General features: G+C 39.6%; 1 protein-coding gene across 4 annotated transcripts in view; it reads right to left on the bottom strand.

Moving 5' to 3' along the window:
* The window catches only part of POLQ (DNA polymerase theta), a 59,811-nt gene that overhangs the window by 27,852 nt on the left and 12,720 nt on the right, over positions 1 to 19,239 (bottom strand). For all 4 annotated transcript variants that reach the window (XM_042031700.1, XM_042031701.1, XM_042031703.1 and 1 more), the window contains exons 6-16: positions 18,350 to 18,569; positions 16,322 to 16,466; positions 16,078 to 16,224; positions 14,844 to 15,056; positions 11,483 to 11,625; positions 10,017 to 10,221; positions 9,333 to 9,475; positions 6,789 to 6,982; positions 6,340 to 6,464; positions 4,620 to 4,863; positions 754 to 3,800 (exon numbers count right to left, since the gene is read on the bottom strand). In XM_042031700.1, the coding sequence (XP_041887634.1) occupies positions 754 to 3,800; positions 4,620 to 4,863; positions 6,340 to 6,464; positions 6,789 to 6,982; positions 9,333 to 9,475; positions 10,017 to 10,221; positions 11,483 to 11,625; positions 14,844 to 15,056; positions 16,078 to 16,224; positions 16,322 to 16,466; positions 18,350 to 18,569 (4,826 nt within the window). The remainder of the gene's footprint in view (positions 1 to 753; positions 3,801 to 4,619; positions 4,864 to 6,339; positions 6,465 to 6,788; positions 6,983 to 9,332; positions 9,476 to 10,016; positions 10,222 to 11,482; positions 11,626 to 14,843; positions 15,057 to 16,077; positions 16,225 to 16,321; positions 16,467 to 18,349; positions 18,570 to 19,239) is intronic.

Here is a 19,239-nt window from a genome sequence, read left to right as displayed (position 1 = left end):
TTGTTGGTATGTGAGAGCATCTAAATATTCTTCTGTGACTGCCTCTGAACCAAGGTTAAATATTTTCAAATATTTTCAAAATGTAAACTTGGTTCAATATAAGCATGTGTGAAATTCAGATCAATCTCTGGGTTGTTGCAATATTGCTTCTTTTTTTCCCCCCACATAAGTATTCATATGCTGCAGTTTGCTGCTGCTTTATAAACATGCCCTTCCTTTAAAATGACAAGATTAAGCAGTTACATTCTTTGCTGTCACATTGCCATAACAACAATAATAGCATTTCTTAACTATCAAAATAGATTTTTGACAGATAAATGTGAAATGCTTTTTAGAGTGAAAGGAAGGAATACATTTCTATATCAGCTCTTGAAGAGGTTGCTAGAAAAGGCCAGAATTTGGAAGGGATGCTTTATGGGTGGTTTAATCTGAACAGGAGGAAGACTTTATTTACTTTGAGGGTGACAGAACACTGGAACAGATTGCCTAGAGAGGTTGTGGAATTTCCTTCCCTAGAGATATTCAAAATCTGCCTGCATGCAATCCTGTGCACCCTGCTCTACGTGAACCAGCTTTAACAGGGGTTTGGACTAGATAATCCCCAGAGGACCCTTCCAACCCCAAACATTCCATGATTCTGTAATATCAGTGATTTTTCTCCTTTTTTGCATATCCTTTCCTTCTCCAGGCCTGCTTTAAGCTGAAGATGCCACATGCTGTTCACAGAATAATGCACTGGAACAGGGAACTGACCTTTTTTGAATTTGCCACCAATCGTTGATTTGGGAGACAAAAGGCACTTTGTTCTTTCACATGCCACTGAGATGGAGAATCTGCTTTTCTCCTTCCATTCTGCAATAAAAGTCTGGAAAAGTGCTTTGTTGCTTGCTACATCAACAATAGTGAAACTCTCAGCACTTAAGGGAACAAATGGAAAAACATCCTGAGAGAGCTGCAGTGAAAAGCCTTGGTCTATAGTGGAATCATCTTTTATCTCATCAGTGTCAATTGGGTCTAGACACCCAAGATGGACCTGGACTGTTTTTACCTGCTGCTTTGCATTGCCCTCACTATTCCACTGTGCCTGAACAATCTGCCCTTCATTCTTGCAGGTGACTTGTCCTTTTCTTGCAGATTTCACAGGGAGAGAAACAGAACTTTTTGGAAAAAGCTCTTTGGGAGGTGTTGGAGGAATAAACCCATTGTTACTATCTGGTGCAGGACAGGATGTTCTGTTGCTTCCCTTGAGCTGAAGTGTTATGCCCTCTGTTTTCCGAAGATCTGAGTTTTCAGTTTTGTTTTCTTTAACCTTGAAAGAGCTTTTTAAATCCTGGCAAGTGGGCAAAGGCTCTGGCTCACAACAGTCAGATTCAAAAACTGGAACTGGCTCTTGACTAACAATAGGAGCAACTAACTCTCCTTTCAAACTGGAACTTGCTGAAACTGGTTCGATGCCTGAGAGGCTCGGCCATTTGTCTAATACATCCTGCAATCCTGGGCTTAGTTCAAACGAGCAGTCAGTCCACACTACTGGATGGCGTTTCTTCTCTAAAGCTTGGTGGCTTCTCTGGAGCTTTTCACCTTGATCTCCTACTAAATCCTTTGGTTTGGGGTCATTGTTACAAATCACTGGGTTTCTTAATCCTGACTGACCTTGAAATGAAGAAGGAATGTCTTTCAGAAAAGACGGGGAGTTTCCACGGCCTAAAACTTCTGCTATTACATCCGAGGATGCTTGAGACACACTGTTACACTGTACAGGATTCTCATGTTCCATCTGATTGTCATTGACATCAGATTTATTCTCAACAGGCCTTAGACTCTGCAAAACACCATCTGGAGGAAGCAAAGCCACAGGGTCCTTTCCGTCAGCTTCCATAATGTGAACAGCTGAAAGGTCACTGACATTACTGAAGCTATCATCAAACAGCAAGCTATCACTCATATTTAGGCTTGTTTCAGGGACAGGCTGGCATTCTGCTTGTACAATGTGTTCCCTACCTAAATGGGAGGTTGCTTCATTCAGGTCTTTAGACACACTCTCCCCTTTCACCGAATTTTGGGTCTGGTAATCTTGTAGAAAACTGTGCAGCTGCGAGTCAGTGACTGAGAAATCGCTTTCTTTAAGGCAAGGTGCAGGTTCTATTTTCTTCACGACAGGCTGTAAATTAAGGCCTTCAGACTCCAAAACTTTATTACTACAGTGCTGAGTTGTGTTTTTTGTAATTTTATTGGTGGTGATAAGACTTGAGAAGCTCAGTTTCCTAACTGTTGCAGCCAGCCTTTTATCAGTATCATTCTCAGTCCATGAACTGCTTAGGTTTTTTGGTATTCCCTGCTGTGGTATTGCTGCCAGCTCTGAACCTTGTATTCCCTGCTGTCCTGTGATTCCAGCTGCTCCCTCCTGTTTTATTATCATCTCAGTTTGAGTATCCAACTGGAAGCTGTCTTCAAAGTCTCTAGAGTCAGAAAACAGATGAGAAGCTGGATCATTCTGAACATCATGTGCATTGCAAACACCTCTGGATTTTATTAAAGACCCTTTCAGAAAGTCCTTAGGATGACTGCTGCCTTTTTTCTCCAGTGTTCCAGCTTGTAACAATATTCCATTGGGCTTTTCACTCCCATTTTTGCCACCATTCTGAATCTGAATATTGCAGGTTTTATCCTCACCAGGGCAAAAATGCCTATCAATCCTCACCTCAGCACAGCTCACATCTGTTTGAGTTTTATTCATTTTGTTCTGCTCACCATCAGTATTGTCAGTTCTCTGTGTCCTAGCACTACCAGGTGTTCCTCTACTTCCTACAATACTGTGTGTCTCCATAGATAGCATAGCAGGTGCCTGAAAACCTGCTCTCCCCTTAGGCATGCCTTCATTTGTGGTGGTAGGCGCTGTAAATAATCCTTCCATTTTATCTTTCCTCCCAATCTTAACTTCCCCCATCTGTACAGAATTTGAGGCTTTATGAGTTACAGAATCTGTTTCCATAAATTCCTTATTATTTTGGTTTGAAACAAAATTATCTGTAGAGATGCTAGTGTGGAAAACAGGCAGCTTTTGTATGTCTGTGCTAAGCTTATTTGAATCTTCAACAAGTGACCCCTGCAGTTTTGAAGCGGTATTTTTGTTCCTAGTCTGGTTTAAATGTGTATCTGTGCTGTTAATCAATCTAGAGGCTGAGGACTCTGTTCTCAATGTTGGTGTTTTTCCTTGTTCAGTAAGGTGCTCTGGGATTGCTGTCCTGGAATCCATCTTGGTTTTGACCAGAGAAATTTCTTCTGTGTTTTCATTGCCTCTGCAGACATTTGGCCGTTTTCTAGCCCTGTATACAAGATCACCCTTGCCTTCCTCTGCTCGAGCCTGTTTCCTGCCTGGGACTTCACTCTCAAATACAGAGCTTTCTGTGCTACTGCTCAGTCGCCTTTTATATCCCTTTTTAATATTTGATAAGTCTCCAGTCTGAGAACCAAGGCCATTACAGTGTTGAACTCTGCACCCTTTTTTGTTTAATACCCTTGAAGACTCAGCAGACTCCTCTCCATCTGATCTGTGCAGTCTGTCTTCCAGTTCTGACTCACTGCTGATCACAGAGGATGTATCAGTCTCGAGAAAAGACTCTGGGTTCCACTGCACTCCCATCAGTGCCAAATCCTGCTGCAGAAGTCTCCTGGCTTCCTCCACAATGACAGAAGCTGCTTCTCCTTCAGTTAAGCCCTTCATTCCAGCCATCCAGATGCTGCGCACGGCCCGACGCTCCTCTGCTGACTCTTCATCCTCATCCACAGCCCTACGAATGCTGTGGGAAAGGCAACAGACAGAGGTGAACATTCATGCAGAACATAACAAACAAGGAGCTGGCACTATTCTGCTCTGCTCCCATTTCAACTGTCTTCACAGCTTGCTTTACAGAAGCACTCTACCTAAAATATAATGCACTTGATGTGGAAATAACTTAATTGGAAGCAACTATTTCAGTTTCCTAAATCTGAAGAGATGTCGATGAAAGATATTACTGGCTGCATACCCCAAAAGCATTGCCAGATTTCTGTGTTCAAACATACCCCAGACAAGTCCCAGTGCCCTACTAAGGCAAGATGCAGGCTTCATAGAGTCATCCTTCATGCACTGTTTTCCAAAGAAAGGAAACTTCAAGAGCATGAACCAGACAAGTATCATGGCACAGTCCAAGAGGTACTTGATCAAGGAAGCTTGTTATTGCACTAACATATAAATCACAAGAGAATCTCAAAAGATAATCAGTAATAAATCATCAACTACTTTGAACATATGGTGGAGCTGCCTTTTAGAGGAAGCAAAAACTCCCCAGAAAGCACTGACAATTTACCCAGAACTAAATAGTGCGTTGAAAAGAGGAATAAGGAGAAAAAATAGGTCTCAAAAACTTATTCTGCAAATAAAAATGCTTCTATTCATTTCAAAATAATCCTGGAATGACCGTGATCTGTCAGAGAAACCTGCAAGTTCTTTCTAACTAACATTTGACAAAAAGTCCCAAAAAGACCAAAAGGTTGCCATATTTTATTACAGGTTTCATCCTGTAACCCTTCACCTTACAAACTCCTTTACTTGACTTCTGGACATACTGATTTCTCACCTTTTAAACGGTACTGAGCTCTTCAGAGCAGCTGCCACGTCATCAGGACTGGCTTTAGCAAGGTCAGCCACGGTGACAAAGCCAGCGCTGTAAAGTGTCCTGGCACGCTGCGCATTCAGCAGAGACACTCGGACCAGGTCACAGAGCTCCCTGTGAACCCCAAAAGTGAGGCGGCTCTGGAACTGAGAGAGCAACAGCTCCATGTTGTGCCAGCCCAGTCGATTACAGAAAACTGTTATCATTCCTGAAACACAAAAGTTACATTAAAGTCGGAACTCCAGCTCCAGTTCTACAAAGCTGGATTCACTCCCCACCCCCCAATCTGAATCAGCACTCACTTTACATTTCTCACCTTCCCATTACTTACAGGAACTAACTCAAGTTTATTACAACTATGAGTAGGAGCCAGTCTTGCAGAACACAATCTGCAATTAACTAGTTAATCAGTGAGGTAGAAATTCTGAATGATACTGTTTTTTCAAAAGATGCTAATACTGGAAGTATGAAGCACATGCATAGCCCGGAACAGGAGTCTTATGAAATAATCATACTGAGAAAAAGGCAAAAGAAAAAGTGGTGATGAGAGTCACTAAGGGAAGGCACAGATCTTTGAGGAAAGCCAGCACTGACATCCATAAAAACAGACCTTGGCTGCAGAATTTCAGCTACTGAGAGCGTCATAGGGGATAGCAGATCCTACGATAAAGGTTACAACTGCACTCCCCAGAGCACGGGAGAAGGAGAAGAGCAGAGAAAAGACAGTTTCTTACTCACAGATTATGAAAACCACTGAAAGACATGGCATCCCTCACTATTTTTACAGTGATTATAGAATAAAACTTCTATCATATCTCTTAACTATATGTCATATCAATAGTTCATTTTACTTCCCAGATTACTACTGTGAAAATTATTAACACTGGAAATACAGAATTATGAAACTGCTACAAAGTTATTTATACTAAAAAGTTAAAAAAAAAAAGAGTTATTTATACTACCAGAATTAAATTAAACTACTCTGCATCAGTTGGCGTGACCTTTTCATTTTGGGGCTTTGACTCATGCTGCAACCCACACAGAGGGTTTCGCAAGTTGAGCTAAAACTGTCTTAAAAACTGAAAACTCACTTATGGAGTAATGAAGGATTTAGGCAACAGAAAGAAAATATCTTGGTCACATGGTGGGCTGTTACTTCAACTCCCACACAGCCTTCTTAAGGAAGTTAAAGGTAGCAGCTGTCTGACCTCCTGTGATCTGGTGATAAATGACCCAGAAGCCACTCACTCTGTTTTGAAAACTGTAACCTTATACCTTCTGGCCAATTAATTTTGCATTCAGAAGAAAGCCATGTCCCATCTTAGAGGCTCCAAACTTACTCAATGCTGAAAGGTACTCTTTCCTGATAGACCAAAGCTTTACAATGGACTTGCACTAATTTCCATACTTAGTATTGAACAAACTACATTCCTGCACACTACACAGCTGAATTTCCACAGACTTCCCATGCTGCAGCACTGCTTGATTCCTCTCAGCTGGCTCCCTTCCCACTGCACACTCTGTGCACAGAAGCCATAGCAGGGCCAACCACAGGTTAAGCTATAAATCTGTAAGTGGTTTTACAAGGCTGTTTGCTGTTAGGACCACACCTTAGCCCCAAATCTGGAAGGAAAAAAACCAGACTAGCCTAAGATACCTGGGGTATTTTGCCCAGACAACTCACCTGCATAAGTGGCAGCAGATTGCTGCAAGGATTGAAGCTGACCACGACTACAGCCGTATTTCTTGGTCATATCTTGTAAAGGAACCTCACTGATTAAATCCAGAAGGGCAAGGCTGGTGAAAAACCTGTTGAAGAAGTACATGAATAAATTGAATAAAATTGTCATCTGGGGCACATTACTGTACATGGCAAAATGTACCATGATGCACAGGACAGAATGGTACTACAGTATAGCACACAAAAAAACCAGATACGACGGCTTCCAAAAACATCAGCACAAACATCTTGTGCCACCAGTGTTCTCAGACCAGAGCAGACCAGGTCCAGGTCTCTCACCTATGAGTTCACTCACTAAAAGAGCCAGTTCCTGAAAACAGACACAGAGCCTGAGCATTACAAATGTTGCAGCCTCTAGTCTCTGCACATTCACACCCACATTCTGTGGCTACCTTTTGTGGATGGCCATTTGTCTGTGCTGTTTCTCTGTTTTAGCTGTGATTTTGCCCCTTACAGAGCGAGCTAGAAAGCCTTCTTCAATCCCCACCAGCTCAGCCACACGTTTCATTGAGGCAGGAAGTTTCTCCCATAAGCAGAAGAACTGGTACCAATCAATTGTGGTCCACTCCTCATACACTGGGGTGACCTAAAGAAAATAAGACGATGCAAAAAAACTATTTCAGAGAAACAAACAGAACTAACAGAGTTTTGGGTAAACAGAACTACAGCCTAGGGAATGTGGTTAGAGCATCCTACGCCCTGCGTAAAGGCACTAAGTCATAGGCATGTACCATAAAGAAAGTAAAAGCTCTTCTAATCCAGTTTCTTTAATATTTGTACCGATGAGATCTGACTCATATGGGTACTCCAGTGATTAAACAATTCAGACTCTTTGTCAGATTACTCTTTAAATCCAAGCCACTAAATGATTTTTAAGATGTATCTTCTAATCCTTTAACAAAACAAAATTGTATTTTTTAACATAATTTACAGATATCTATCAACCTCTTAAAACCACGAGTAACCACGCTAACCGCTGCCACAGCATCTGATAAAGCAGGAAGGACACAGATTTTGCCAAAACTTGCTGAAGCTTTAATTTACCTACAAAAAAATCTCAGCTTTTATTAACAGTAACAAAAAGCCATCCAGAGCTTTTTTTTCTTTAAAATGTTTTTTAGACAGAAAAACAATTCTGTTACTGCTTAGTCAGCACAGAGTTAGTTTCTCTATGAGGAGACAAAACGTCTTCATATCTTTATCAATATAAAACAAGATTAATTATTTTGAAAGACCTAAGAGTTGTTAGGCACACATGTTAAATGGCACAGAATACCAGATGCCTATGTGGTTGTAAATCATCCATGCCTCTTCATCTGCTGAGAAGAACAAGAGTTATTAAGATGGGTGTTTGTCTTTTGTTGTTTATTGGGCCTTTGTTGTGGTTTAGATTTTTTTCTTTAAAGAAAACTATTTTCCTAATCTAGCAAATGCTTACTTGTTATAATCAACTTCCCTAAAATACGAGGGCTCATATTTGTACAAGTAAAAGATTCAAGCTTAAAAGAATTAAAAAGCATTATAGCAGATAAACTCCTTGTAGGCCATAAGGAACACATGAAGAACAATACTTAAAAAAACTAAAAAAGCAACAAAATGAAATAAACCTTTGGCCTTGAAAATGAACAGACTTGCAAGAAAGTGTTTTAGAGTAGCTTAACAGAAGAGAATCTCAAGAACATTTTGTTCAACAGTGTATGATTTAAAATAACCTTAGACAAGCTGCTGCAATTAAAAAGTACAGCATAAAAAACATAATGCCATCACTGCCTCTACCCCAGAACAGGAACAAATTTAATCCTTTTTTTTTTTTCTGTTTGAGAGATGCAAACAGGGAAAAAAACTGCCGGTGCATAACACAAAGAAGTTCATTTTACCTAGCAGAAGTAGAACAAATATAATGTGGTCCTCGAAAAGAGAGATATGGGTACATATGGGACAGTAGTAGATCCAAAAAAATCTATCAGTGCTAGCCCATAACTGGGTTAATGAAGACAGCAAGCAGAGACAGGTACCCTCAGTCTCTTGCCTCCCCTTGTCCCACAGCTCAACAAGCTTTGTAATTGCAAGCACATTACTCTTGAAGTGAACTTTCTTTTCAGACAAGATTCCCAAATTTTGCCTTTGATTTATCATCCTGGTAAAGCGAATACACTTTACACTTAGAGAAGGCTAAAGTTGACTGTCAGATTTCGGATGATGATTGCATGATGGGCCTCTGGCAGCCATGAATCCCAAGTTGTTCAGTGCAACTCCATCTGGTTTCCTCACTAATCTTCACAGGTTCATGGCTTCCTCTCCAAAGGTCTTAAATAGCAGTGCTTAGCTTTTCAAGTGTATGTGCTCATAAATCTTGACACACTCCAGGACACTTTTCCCTCATAAGATTTATCACACTCCTTCCTTTAGCAGCATCACCAGGCAAGTAAACTGAATCAGGGATGAACTTCATGGTAACTGAACCAAACAAAGGCCCACCCATAGAAAGAAAGTAGTGTGGCGCTCTGAGGCTTTTTGGAAGCAAAATGGACACTAAATGCCCAACACTTTTCTGGGCCTCCAAGAGTAATATGAAATTAAGCCTGCTGATCCCAAACACACATACAAAAATTAATTTGTTTCATCAACCTCAAGTGTCTCAGGAAAATTACCATTATGTTATGTTCAAAACTTAGGAAGTTCTGAAATCTTAGGAAGTCAAGAGTGACAACAATGGGCTTAAACGGCATGCAGCACCTGCCTACACAATAGACACTAAGGTAACACACTAATTCTGAGGCACATTCAATTTAGAAACTTTTCTTCATGAAGGATAAGCTAAGCAAAACACAGAAAAACCTAAACCTATGTTCAAGGAGCCTTCAAGAACTCTGCATTGTGCTGTCTCCCCTTAGTTTTGGCAGTAGAAAATACAAGACGCAGAATAAGAAACCTACCAAATAGACAATATGCAGATCATTCTCCAGAACAAAGCTTTTCATAGCTCGCTGCAGGTCAGCAAAGATTTCCATGGCTTCAGTTGGTGAAAGAGAAGAGGAAAGAGTAGCTGAGCCAAGATGTGTTGGATGATAAACCTTTGCTGTTAAAAAAAAAAAATACATATTACATAGAGAAAGGCTTAAGTGCAAGTTTATAATCATTTTCAGGCTGTGCTGCATTTGAGAGATTTCTAACTTTTCACAACTGCTTTTTCAATAAGAAACAGTGTATGTCCCCATTCTAAAGACAGAAGAATGGAAACAATAACAGGTTTAGCCTTGCCTATATCTAAACTAGCCTTTTTCTCTTCTTTAGAAAGACAAAATTCATAGTCTGCAGTTAACAGGCATCAATCCTGTAGTTCAAGTTTGCTTCGTTTAAAAATATTTTGGGAATTTGTAGACTAGGACACATCAGTCTTAGAGGCGATGGGCAGCTGATGTGCCTTCCAAGAACACGTGCATGCAAAACACATTAAAGCAGGTGTAAAGATACCTTCCAGAAAGCTAGAAAATTCTTCATATGCAATTCTCTAAAATAAAAAAAAATGCATAAGTCCTTACTATTCATTTACATTGAACATCTACTCAGTTGCAGAAAACTTAGCGAATCAAAACTAACTGGAGGAACACCAACTTTACCTTTCACATCACTGCCAGAGTCCACAACTTGAATGAATTCATTTTCCAGCAACCATGCCACACAAGCCTCGATAGGTCCAGCCTGTGCTTTGTCTTGCCCTTTCCCATTTTCCCACTTGCTTTCTTTCAAGCTGGATGCAAGCAGAGTGCAAGAGGCATAGGTCTGCACATCCTCTGGAGTGTTGGCTACTCCCCCCACGATGATCTGTTGAAGAAAACTGGCTGTTCATATTGCCAGAGATGCAGTAGGATGGAGCATGAGATCAGAGAATCAAAGAGAGTGATCCATCATCTCAGTTTTCAAGAACCATTTTCCCAGAGAGGGGAATATGAGGCAAAGCAACAGCCAACTTTTCAAGACTTTCCTTGGCAAGAAATCATCTTGGGTAGAAGCAAGAGGACTAAACAACAGGAAAGAATGATTTACAAAATTTTATATTGAAAGTGAACATACTCATAGCACCAATTTAAATTTGAGACTAGTCCCATGAATATTTCTTAGCCAACACTGTGAAATATTAAAATATGTTAGAACACAAACTGCAATTTTTTGAATATAAAAAGCAAACCATGAAGGTGGAGTTCTTGTAAGGCTATTCAGCATACTGAAGGTTTCTCTTAAGAAATACGAATATACCCCATTGTTGTTTTCCTGATTGAGAGTGGTTTTTTCCACCTTGGATTTTGGTTTTGCTTTGGAGGAACCCCTTCTTTTAGATAGACAGCTCTTATGTAGAAAAATATATTTAGAAATTCCACTGGTCTGCTAAAAATTCAAAATCTATGGAAGCACAACCAAGTTCTAAGTATCACAAAAGTTTTCAAAAGACAGTGAAAGTATAGCAAGCAAATTCTATTTAAAGAGTCCTGCATCTAATCTAAGTTCAAGCCCAAATGCAGCTTTGGAAAAGGCCATAAGCTCACCTATGTGGAATAAAATCCTTTTGGCCCTTTTTTACTCCTACAGGAACCCTACAGAGGAGGGAGCAAATTGGGTACCATCCCTGTTTGCTTGCCAAAAGTGTATTCACAAAATTTCAGTCATTCCTGTACAAAAGAGGTAGGTAAGTTGAGGGGGTAAATAAGAGGCCCTACAAGGTTCCACAAATGTCATTATGGCACAGTTCAGCCTACAAAGCCTCTAGGATCAGTAATTTACAAGCATTCTCCAGCTAGGAATGTCAGGTCACACCTAAAGTTTAAGAATTACACTTACTTCTGCCTGCTTCTTGACTGCATCTAAATGCAAAAGCAAAGTTTCTTTGAGTGTGCTCACATCCCAATCTGCATCAAGCAGAGAAACATCCCAGACAAAATGCTGAATACTGAAGCAAGCTGGCAGACCCAAAGATGACTGAGGAAACACATGAAAAAGAAGCGCACAGCAAACATTTGGTGGTGTCACAGAAGAAATCATCCTACAAGGGTGCAAGCACAGTTCTCATCCCTCTCTGAGTGTCCCCTACCTCAAGTATTGCTCTTTTCATGCTAGAAGCAACACCTTCCCCTTCTCTTCTAAGCAAACAGCTGCAAACAGGCTTGAGAGATCCCTGAAGCAGAGCAGCACCTTTTGATCTTTCTGAGGGCTTGCAGACTAAAATGCTCTCGCCTGTTGGAGAAGAAAAGAAAAACAAAACAAATACAGAAACAATGACCTTAGTACTGCATCTTAGCACTCTAATAGCTGCACACAGTTCATCAAGGACATATTGTTGGAATGGAAAACTGTAAGTATTTTCAAAAAAAGCTGAGTAACAAAAGAATAGAAAAAAATGTGCAACCTTGAACAATGCATATGAATTGCTATGTAAGAACTCCACAGATGCATAGTGCATCAGAACTGAAGGCAGAGCAAGCTTCAGAGTTACATTAGGCTAGTCAGTCTTGCCAAGTCAGCTAAGGAGATTCCACAGCCTCTCTGTGCATTTGCTTTGCTACTGAACCACTCTTGCTTCTTGTTCTGGAGCTGACTGGAACTACAATATAAAGCGGCATCAATTTTACTTCTTCATTACATTAATAAACTGAAAAAATTCTCAAAAGAAGAAAACATAAAAGCTGCACAGCATTTTGACAGTTTATATTAAGTCAACCAGCTTTCACTCCAGAAATAACTAATTCAGAAATCCAAAATTACTAATATAAATAACTATGCATCCTCTGAACTTTCATATATGCATATATACACACATACACATAAGTATCCTGCGTGGTTTCCCCTGAAAGTACATCTAAATGTATCCTACCTTAAAGTTCTCTGTCCAACATCCTTAAGTTAATCTCTAACTACTGAAACTCTGTGGGAGACAAAAAACATCCCAGAGCCATGAAAGAAAAATGAAAATAATGGGTAAATTCCTTAATGAGACCATAGTACAGCTTAGCTGTGGAAAATGCAGTAGTGACATAAAGGATATTTTTTCACAAAGCTATTAGAGAGAAACTAGATCACTGGAAGACCTTAGCTGGTTGCAAGCTTTGCCAATTGGCATAGGATAAATGAATTATGGGTAGGGCACATTTGCCTTTGACTAAGAAGAGAGCATTAGTTTTAGATTAGCTGTCCAGTAAATATCATGATAGATTTATGATAACTTGTTAAGATTTAAATGCACTTAGTCTGAACACAAGGTAATTCTGGTAGTGGGTATCTTAGTAAGATCCTAGGATTGATAACTTATGATAGAACTGTAGCTGTGGAAATGCTACAGTAATTAGCAAATCCAGAGGTAATGAAAACACAACTGCACTTAAATGTAATGAACAGAATAAATAAATGCAGTATAGGCAAGTACCAAAATACAGCTTAAACACAGTTACTTAAATTAACTACAGGATGAAATGATGCTCAGAGGATGTGTCTTGGATTTTTTTTATCCTGCCAGGTGAAAATTTTGATATCTGTTGACCATGTACTTTGGACAGAACTGGGGAGTACGCAAGATAAACTGCCTGCAAAGTATTGTTTTGTGAAAGAAAAGCTCATTTTTACTTTAGCAATAAAGAACATATATTCATTTTGTATTTGGGTTCTGATGTGACCTACAATTTCCTCTGAAAACTTCCCTTTGACTCCTTCAGAATGATCTATCTAAAAGAAAATCTAACTGAAGATGGGTATCCACTTAGCTCTACATTATCTGACAGTTTTACAAGACTTGTGCGATCTGCTTTCCCAAGGTGCCACTGAGAATTTAAAGATAATAACTGCAATCTAGTAAACAGTAAATTAAAAAAAAAGGAACTGAGCAGTTCCAATATCCATTATTGAACATTTCAGATGCTAGGGGAAGTCTAGGTTAACATCAGACCAGACAAACACCAGAAGACTCTGGATATCTAGGCATAAAACTCCATTAAAACCAACAAAGGCCCTATTAAATTCTAGGTTTTGTTTAGCTTTACCTATACCTCCTTGGGAAAACGGCAGTTTTGACAAATGCAAAAATAAACAAATTTCACTCTCTAAAATGATATTTTAAAATTTCTGTCAAATCAAGGAAAAGAAATTAAGAAATCAAAATGTAAGACAATACAAAACTACAATATTGGGAGAGGAGAAGGAATTCAACCCGACAGCATTTATCTTCTGTCTGTCAGCTAAATTTCATATCCACATAAAGCATTTTTTCCAGCTGAAGTTGCTGTCCTCCAGTCTCCCTACTCTGTGAAAGAGTAGCAGCTGGCAACATAGCTTTATGTTCTCATCCAAAAGACTCCATGAAGTGGAAAGAAACGGTACATTCATGAAGCTCATCAGCATAAAATCAACTGCTTACTGTGCACAACACAGTCACAGCAGAACTGTCAAAAAGGGTACTAATTATTGTAACTTGAAGGAGAAAAAGAAGAAACTTCAAGGAATAATGTAATTTTACACCTGCCAGCTACAGTCAAATGACAAAGTCTGGAAAATTTCAAAATCCAGCACGCAGCTGCCCTTTTCTTGAACACATAGGGAGAGCTCACAGAGATATAGGTCGCAAAATGCTCTGTTGCTATGCTACTCAGGCAAAAATAGAAAGCTAAATGTAAGAACAGTCTGCTTACATAGGGCTCCAGCAAGCACCAATCAAACAATCAAGAGGGCAAACCCACTTCCTGCATCTGTTGAACTTCTTATTTTCTACTGTGTTTATACTTGTATAATGTGGCTTTTTGCAAACATCATCCACAAAGATAAATTGCCATTGCAAATTCAAGTAACAGGCAAGATTACTTTGTTGAACATCAGTCAGTGCCACTGTATGCAAGAAGGTGCCATATTATCTGTGAACTACTGCTCCTATTTCCCTGTCTCTGTCTCATTACTACTTTCAGGATGCATAAAATTGATGGTTAAGTTTGGCAGAAGTTTAATAAAGCTAAATCACAACTTCCAACAACAGAAGTTTGTCAAATTAGGATTGCAGACTTTAAACACATTTTTTACATTTTTAGGCTTGTCCAGGGAGAGTTTACTGCAAATTTTCTCACTGAAACTGTAAACACTTTAGTCAACTGCCCATGGATCACAGAATTAAGGCAAATGAACAACACAGCCTTAGAAGCTAACAAGAATTCAAAGGAGAAAATAGCCTGTTCCTGAAGTAACTGACATGTAAATACCGAAGTCAGTCTCAGGTAGTGAAAGCAATCCCCCGGGAATTACAACTTTTACTCCATTAATACCAAACAAATTAATACCAAACAAATTCATCTTGATTAACCTAATCATACAGAATACCAAAGGAATTCATCATGATTAGTCAGTAATTGCGAAGTACTGTCCTGGATTTAATCAGGTTAACACCGCTCTTACAGAATGTTAATAAAGACTCTGCTTACCCTCTGTGTCTACCCCTTTCCTGCCAGCCCTTCCAGCCATCTGCTTGTAGGTGAGGATGTCCAGCAGTCTGCCACCGAAGGTGGGTGTCCGGATAATGACGCGGCGCGCGGGCAGGTTCACTCCCGATGAGAGCGTGGAGGTCGCTGCCAGGACTCGGATCAGGCCCTGCCGAAAGGCTCCCTCAATGATGTCCCGCTCATCAAAAGTCAGACCTGAGGACACGTGGCTTTTAGTGAGCCTTGTGATGCTGAGACTGCATTTGAACAAACGAACTTAGTGAACATTCCCCATTCAGTGTTAGGAACTAGACTTGCAGCACTACCTCCGTCAACTTTTTCTGACCCGTAAGTGAAGCAAAATTTCACCATTAAATTTCTGTTATTCAATTGACAGTAATAAACTAGTTTTTCTAAGTTGCTTGTACACAGCGTAGCAAGATGAACTCCTTACTGCTTATCTACAAGCTCAGCAAGTAAATACATAAAGAAATAAAATAAAAATGAGAAAACAGTAGGGAACTAGGATTTACTCATCTGCTATCCTAACCCTGGACTCTTTCTTCATTATTCCCATTACAGGTCTAGTATGTATCTTTCTACATTTCCTTCAGGGCTTCAGGACAATTTTATTCTTGAGAAAGAAATACAGATTCTATAAGCATTTGGAATTATTCCTCCTACATGATCAATGCCATAGCTACTGTCGTCTCTCCGAGGCAGTCCTTTCCCTCAATGAATCAACAGGTGACATACACTATTACCTACCTAAGAAGAAAGAAAAAATCTAAGCAGAAGTGTTCACAACACATGCTCTTTTAATTTTTATTTTCATTGTTACAATTCCTCTATTTACTCATTTATTTCAGTATTAAGCTAAGGAAAATTGCTCTGAAATACTCTGGCAGCTTTAGGAACAACTTGAAAATGCTTGAGCTGCAAATCAATTAATTTTTCAGGCAATTCACAAAAAAACCCCCAGTTAAGTTGTATTCTAAAAGCTGCTGTTATCCAACACAACAGAGAGAAGATTTAGCAAAACAATTTGTAAATTAAAGTCTTCGGCCACAAAAAAACAATTTCAAGTTTACCTCTACCTGTGGGATTCTCAAAGCTTATTTAGGCATGAGCTACAAAAGGCTTAAAAAAGCAACCAGTAAATTGCTGATAGCTGCAGTAAAAAGAACCCATATGACTCAACCATTATTGAATTCAAGACCAAGATATTCAGGAATACCTGCATGATGAAATGCCACTCCCCATGGCAAAGTACGCTGGAGCACAGAATCCAGGCCTGAGATTGAACGCTTTAACTGATCCAGAACCTCATCAATCCCTTCTCTGTCCACAACAACTGGGGCAAGGGCTGAGTTTTTTGCAGAACCTTGAGAGAGAAAGTATTTTTATAATTCACACTAAAATTAATTTTCATTAAAGGCACTGTGCATACTGTAGTCTTCTATTAACTACTTTTCTCTTACTCTCAGCTTGTTGCAAACTGTAGAACTCCCTGGCAATGATGTCTGCCAGCTTCTCACACCAGTTCTTGGATGGACAGAAAAGCAGGACTGAATGGCCACCACAAACAGTCTCATAACACAGGCTCACAATATGGTCTTCGTCTCCCTGAATTGAGATAAAATATTAATATAATGGGGTTTGTAAATGCTGTCCTTCTTCTGTATCCCAGTAGGAATCTTCTACTTCAAGTCAGAAAAAGAAGCAAACAAAGAACAGGGAGCACTGTTACCTTAGTTTCTGTCTTGCTTTATGAAGTCCAAGCACCAGTATGATCACATTGTTGAGGACAGCTCTAGACCTTACCCATGAATACATGTAATGTTCTACATCTTGCTTCCATAAATCTTTTTCTGAATGAAGGCCACACAGTGCACAAATAAATCACTGCAACCTCCACATCATGGCTAACAGCAGTGGGGAAGAACTAGGAAGAGCCCTGAAGAAAAACCCCTCTACAGTTACTAGGGAAGATTTGTTACCTCGGATGTCTGAACTAAAAGCATGAGAAGCAGCAGTCCAAGCATCCCCAATAAGATGCACTCAGCAAGAACTGCTGACCAAAGACCACAGGTACTCAGAGCACAGTAGAAGGCTTTTAGGGATACTTATATAGATGTTCATGCAGAACCCTGCTGTTTGCAGCTTGCTTTTTTGGTTTTAAGATCCTAAGAGAGTCCGTGCAACTGATCTGTTTTGCTTGGCTATGCCAGATTCTCTTGTAGCAAGCAGGCCAAAGGAGGAAGAGAAAAATGTAGGTGTACAGCAAGAAATAAAAAGCACTAAAATTCAAATGAAAACAGGGGAGCAATGGCAGGAACTTCTCCACAGGAATTCTGCTAAATTCAGCCAAGATGGTGAGGTCATCAAGTTCCCTTTTATTGGTCCAGTCTGAGGCCAATAAAGGAAGTCTGAAGGTCCAGTGATAGATTTCAATCCCAAGATCACCCAGTTTTATAAGCCAACTCCCTTAGACTCCCTTGAGTCATAAGCCTAGTTTAGTTCTTTCTCTTACTTAATTTAGTAACCATCCAAAGCAACTATCTCAAAAAATATCCAAACGCAACATCACCTTCTCAATATGACCACATAAAAGCTAGCTTCCAAATGCTCTAGTGAAAAACATTTCCTTCTGTTTCTAGGATACTTTTTCTTTGCTCTGCCACCATGCTACTGACAAGAGAATGTGCACAGCAAGAACCGAGTGCAAAACGTTCCAAAATAATGCTGGCATTCCTTCCATATTGTCCAACTGCTATACTAGTATTACACAGAGCAGTTGAAAGGACTGGAGAAAGAATTCACCCTTCAAAGACTCCACAGAAAAGGACCCTACAAATAGGGAGCCCAAATTTCCCATTTGTACCCATTTTGTTCTTCAAAATCATTGCAGTGTATTATTCCTAACTTTCCATATCCTTTCCATATCCTTTTCAAATCCTGCAAAAGGACTAAATACTGAAAACAGATTCAGAAGAATCAGGATGGGCATCTGCCTTCTAATCACCGTCAAAACTAGATCATTTAGCAGTTTAACATAAGCAGGTTGGATACCAGATTTTAATACAAATACTTCCTCCCAGTTCTGAATGCAAATTCCTTGGCCTAAGCAGGAAATACTTACCTGCATTTATGAAAGTGAAGTAGATTCCCAGGCAAGATAGAGTGGTGGGTAAGGAGAGAATCAAACTCTTTATACCTGTTAAATGCTCTGAAACAACATAACTGCAAAGCCAACTTTGTCTTGAAGTCAGATTCAAGAATCTTCAAGACCTTCATGAGTGTGTATATTTTGGGGGTTTTTTGTTTAAGTCAGTAGAAGACAAAAATACCGATTTTGTTCTCAGTTTGAGCATGAATCTATGAAGTAAACAATGACACTGGGAATGTCATCTATTTAAAAATAAATAAAAACCATACCAGAAGCTGTGTTTTTAACTTTAGCACTACGAAAGGTGTTATCCCAAAGCCACTGCTCAGAGTTTTGTTACCTTCAGTTGCAGCTTGGGCTGGAATTCTCGCACTAAATTCATGGAGGAGTCATATATGTTGCTGCCAATTTTCACCCACTCCTTGAGGGGCACAGGGCGGAAATCTGTACAGTACAGCTCTGCATCTAACCATGAGGCCAGGAGCCCCAAGTTAGGGAGGGTAGCACTCATGCCTACTATTTGTATCCCACCAAAACCAGGACTGGTGCTCTTCGTGTGTCTGGAAGTGGTTAAAAGAAAATGAAAGTTAGTGACAACACAGGCTACTGTTCTGGAAAACAGAATTCAGAAGAACTAGCTCAATCTACTTCCTTCCAGCCTCTCAAGTGCAAAGCTAATTTTTTCAACTTCTTGAGAAAGAAAGAAGCCCATACTCTACTCTTAGCAAACACTATGTCAGGTTACGCATTGATAACAAGATAATTCTATTTTTAATCAATTTGAATCTAAACCTTAACCTTCTTTAGGATGCCTACAGCTATAAATTGACTGCATATTTGGAGAGACTGAAAACAAATACATAGATCAACCAGTTCCTTGCCACTAACACAAACATGGAAATAAAGAATGGCTCAGTCTCCACTGCAATCTTTCTAAGCTTAAATGCCTCAATTAAAACACTTCTATTTGTTTCCATTTCAGGACAAATAATACTAGACTAATGTCTTCCAAGATCTGGGAACCAAAGCCCTAAGTACAGCAAAGAAGCAAGTAGTGTGATGAATAGCAGCTTCCACTAAAGGCAGTGAGAAATAATGGACTCCTAAAAACCTGAAAACACAAACTGTTAATTTAGATACCCAAATGTAGATTTTAATTCAGGCTTTTACAGCCACGTAATAGGGGGCTTTTTATGCTTCTAAGCTTGTGTTTGAAAACTACTCATTTGC

This window comes from Corvus kubaryi, unplaced genomic scaffold (genome assembly GCF_017639235.1).
Source record: "Corvus kubaryi isolate FWS band 111438036 unplaced genomic scaffold, C.kubaryi_AGA036_p1.0 37341, whole genome shotgun sequence".
NCBI lineage: Eukaryota > Metazoa > Chordata > Aves > Passeriformes > Corvidae > Corvus > Corvus kubaryi.
The sequence above is the reverse complement of the archived record's forward strand: the minus strand, read 5'-3'. Positions and strand labels throughout refer to the sequence as shown.